Source organism: Corvus brachyrhynchos, unplaced genomic scaffold (genome assembly GCF_000691975.1).
Source record: "Corvus brachyrhynchos isolate BGI_N302 unplaced genomic scaffold, ASM69197v1 scaffold48, whole genome shotgun sequence".
In the NCBI taxonomy this organism is placed as follows: domain Eukaryota; kingdom Metazoa; phylum Chordata; class Aves; order Passeriformes; family Corvidae; genus Corvus; species Corvus brachyrhynchos.
The window spans coordinates 4599960-4603954 of NW_008240027.1; the positions used below are offsets into that span (position 1 = coordinate 4599960).

The following is a 3995-nucleotide window of genomic DNA, read 5'->3' on the forward strand; positions in this document are numbered from 1 at the left end:
GCCTGCCCTGCCATGGGGCACCCTCCTGACCTTCCCATTGGGAGGACATGGGGTGGGACCAGGGCTGGGCATGCCGGGACTGCCTGCAGCCTGTGTGTGAGCAAGGCCATCATGGCAGGGGTTGGCACTGCAGGGACCCCCAGCCCGGGTGGGCACCCACTGTGGCTCAGAGCCTACTGGGTCTCACAGGTGTTTATGCCCGGGGCGGTGCCAGGCACCAGGCCAGTACAGGGAGATGGGGGGCAAGCATGGTGCTTGCACTGGCAGGGGGATCTGACGGCACAAGACACAAGCACTTAGAGCACACGTGGGTACATGTGTGTGTCCCTCACAGACATAGTATGGGCACACATGTGGCATACGTGGGCATGCACATATGCACGGTACGCCGGGGCTGTGCAGACAGTGAGCTGGTATGCTCCCCTCCATGCACCCCTCCACCCTGTGGCCCCACTGGGGGCTGTGGGTGCCCTTCTGGGTGGCCAGGCATCGCCTACAAAGCTGGGCACAGCCACAAGCAGTGTGGGCAGAGCCCAGTGCTGCTGCCTGCCCCACAGTGGGGCAGGAGCCTGGGGAGTACTTAAGCCTGGCCGGGGGGTAACCAGACGGGGATGAGGTCCAGCTCTCCCTTGCAGCCACAGCACTGGCAGGGGAGGACCCCACCATGGTGCTAAGGGGGAGCAGGATGGACCAGCCTCTCCCAGCTGCTGCTTAGCAAGAGGTACCAGCAGAGACACGAGGGGCTGCACCAGCCCACTTGCTCTGAGCCATCTGGGGCTGCTCAGTCCCCAACCAGTATTAGTGGAACAGGATGCACTGGCAAAGGCTGGGCGGTTTTAAATCTGTCTTCCAGCTCCAGCCAAAGGGCTTGGAGCTCTTGATTAGGGGTGGATGGGATGAGACCCTTCCCACCCCGCTTGCTCCCCTCCCAGCCAGCACCCTGTGCTCCCTATGTTGCAGCCCCGAGGCTGACACAGGGACATGGCACAGCTTGGCACGGTGGCGGGAGGCAGTGGGCGGCGAGCCCCAGCAGGATGTTCCAGCTCCCCGTCCCGAGCCCCCCGTCGTGCCACGGCGAGGGGTGCAGGTTCCCGCATGGTGCCCGTGCCCTGCCCCTCGAGTCACGCCGCTACTCTTCACCTCTAATTGTTAGCAATAACGCGCGCGTCCCTGGGCAGCGCTGCCTGTGCCAGTGTCTCTGGGCAGCGCTGCCTGTGCCAGTGTCTCCTGGTGTAGAGTTCTAAAGTATCCTAGATTTTAATGAGATTTCTATTCCTGAGGCTGTGTCCCGCTGTGCCCTTCTTTGGGAACCATGTGGCAGGAGGGAGGGGGTTGAAGAGTGGGGGAGCACAATTAATGGGTGCAGCTCTTACCCCCCGATGCCAGGTATTGGCACTGAACAGCGAGGCTGGGTCCTGGGGAATTCTCCTTTGCCCTACTTGGACGTACAAAACCAGCTGGAGGTAAGGCAGAGGATGGAGGACAGGGGCTTATCCCTGCTGGGGGAGAACCTTGTCCCCAAATGGAGGGGAGGGCAGCAAATGTCCATGGGACAGCGAGGGCAGCTGGCTTTGCCCTGTGCACTTTGTCATAGCTGGGGCTGGGCACCTTGTTAGGCCCCCCTGCATTGCTGAGTGAGCTGGAGGGGCCCCCAAGAGTGGACAGGGTGAGGCAGGGGCTCTGCCTCCCAGCCAGCAGCTGGAGGTGGCAGACAGGACTTCCCCTCTATACTCCACAATCATGCTTCCTCATCAGATGGCACTTTCTCCCACCCCCACCCAGCCCCACAAACCCTGCCAACTTTTCAAACTTTTATTAAATACAAAACCCCCGGTCTCTACGACCGAACGCTGCATTCAACGTACGCTGAAAAAAGGGTCAGACATTCAAATGTACAAAAGTCGCCGGTGCCCCCCAGCCCTGGCGAGCTGCCCCACTCCCAACCCCACTGCTCCCAGCCCCCCATGGAGCGTTGGGGGTGCTGGGGCTCCCAGTCCCACGGAGGGGCACAGGGCTCCCGCCCTGCATGGTCCCGGCCTCTCCTGCCTGCAGCCCCCCCGCCCCTGGCCTGGAAGGGGGAAGGCAGACAAGGGGAAGATTCCCTCCCTGCTAGAGGGGGGCTGCACCAGCCCCTACCAAGAGGGGCTGGGGGTTCAAATGAGCCCTATTTCCCCCACCAAAGGGGGGAGGGCAGGTGAGGGCAGGCGCAGGCAGGGGCTGCACACACACACACAGCACCTGCCTTTGGGGAAAGGGGGATGTGATACAGCTGCCATCCCCCCAGCCCTGGGAAAACTGAGGCACAGCGAGGGGCATTCGCTAATTAGAGGTCTCTGTTTGGCAGAGCTGAGACGGGGCCCGGCTCTAAGCACCAGACTAAAGCAGAGGAAGACAGCAAGCCACGTCTGTGTGCCCAGTAGCACGGGCAGTGCCCGGCCAGGGCAGCAACCTCGCCCTGATCCTGCCTGCCTGGGGGGCCCAGGCTGCTCCCATCCCCAGCTGGGGCAGCAGTGGCTCCAGCGCTGGTGAAGGGGGAAGCCTGCACCCCACTTCTTACAGCGCTGGTGGGGACCCTCCAGCTCTCACAGAGCAGTAGGATTTCACCCTCCCCACCCAGGGTGCAGGCAGGAGCTGGCATGGACTGGGGGCTCCTTGCCAGGCCTGGGGTTGCCCCCTCCCTCTGTGCCAGGAGCCGCTTGCAGGGCAGCCGGGCTTGTCCACCAACACACCACGTATGGGGCAGGGGTCCTGCAAACACACTCGTGGGGATGGGGGAGACAGAGAAATCCTGGGGACCAAAGGGCCGGCTGGGGGGCAGCCGTCTCCGGAAGGCAGCAGAGTAGGCAGAAAACATCCCTGTCCAGTCCTGGTTCTTGAGCTGGGGCAAAACCCGCCATGCCCAGCCAGCCTGGGCACAGGGGATCCTGCTGACAGGAGCACTAGCCGCGGGCCAGGCGGGGCGGTGGCCTGCCAATCTCCACCGTGATGTTGGTGTACATGGGCTGGCGGGAGATCTCCACCAGCCGGTACTGCAGCGAGCTGATCCCATCCCGCTTCATCGTCATTTTGGTGTTCTGGATCTTGGTGAATCTGGTGGAAAGAAGAGCAAGATGAGGATGGGGGGATGTCTTGCTGTAGTGCCAGCAGTGCTGGACCTCTGTGAAGGTGAGCAGCCAAGTGATTGCCCAGCGTCCCAATTGCCCCAGCCCTGTGGCTCACTCACCTCTGCGGGTTGGGCTCGTTGTGTTTGTCGCGTTCATGCTTAATCATGCGGTACCTCCCGATGCGGATGTCGGGCCTCGACACCTTCATGCCATTCAGGGAGATGCTGGGGGCCAGGAGCAGGGTGGGATCAGTGTGTGGGCACCAGGGTGGGACATTCCCCAACCCAGAGACCTCCAGGGTCAGACCCCAGGCAAAATAAACCAGTCCCTGTGCCAAACCAAGATGAGCAAAGCCAGGCCCAGCCCAGGCCAGTGTCACGACCTAGGGTGCCACATGCCCCACGGCAGTGTGCCCAAAGTGCCACCCCTGTCCAGGGACTGGCAGCTGCATTCAGCCTGTGCCGTACACAGGCAGCCATCCATGTGCAGCCATCCGTCCTTCCCTCCCTTCCTCCCTCCCTCTGTGGCCCCTGCCCTTTACATTCCCTGAATGCCGCTGCCTAGATCTTTCCTTGGAGCCCTCCCCTCAGATCAAGGGCTGCCTGAAGCTCTTCCAGAGCTCCACACACTTCTTGTCCCCCACCCCGAGCCCACCTTGTGTGGAAATCACAACCATGCCATGTGCCCAGGGCTCCCACAAGGGTGTTTTGCTCATCTGGCCATTACAGGCTGGTTACACCCCACTGGCTGCACACTGCTCCCCTGGGCACCACCGTGCAGGAACCCACAGGAGGTGAGGTGGCCACTGTCCAGCCCTGGCACCCAACGCATGGTGTGGGGGGAGTGGGCTCTGCTCCACACGCAGCTGTACCGCTGCCTGCCGGGTGTCAC

The 3995-nt window shown here is 62.4% G+C and overlaps 1 protein-coding gene across 2 annotated transcripts in view; it reads right to left on the reverse strand.

Annotated features, from left to right (window-relative positions):
• Positions 1 to 1796: 1796 nt before the first annotated feature.
• B4GALT2 (beta-1,4-galactosyltransferase 2) overlaps positions 1797 to 3995 on the reverse strand; it is a 6469-nt gene continuing 4270 nt past the window's right edge. The window contains exons 5-6 of one of the 2 annotated variants that reach the window (XM_017743503.1): positions 3224 to 3328; positions 1797 to 3090 (exon numbers count right to left, since the gene is read on the reverse strand). In XM_017743503.1, coding sequence (XP_017598992.1) covers positions 2940 to 3090; positions 3224 to 3328 — 256 coding nt within the window. In that variant the 3' untranslated portion in view covers positions 1797 to 2939. The remainder of the gene's footprint in view (positions 3091 to 3223; positions 3329 to 3995) is intronic. The other variant, XM_008640794.2, reaches the window with a different exon arrangement.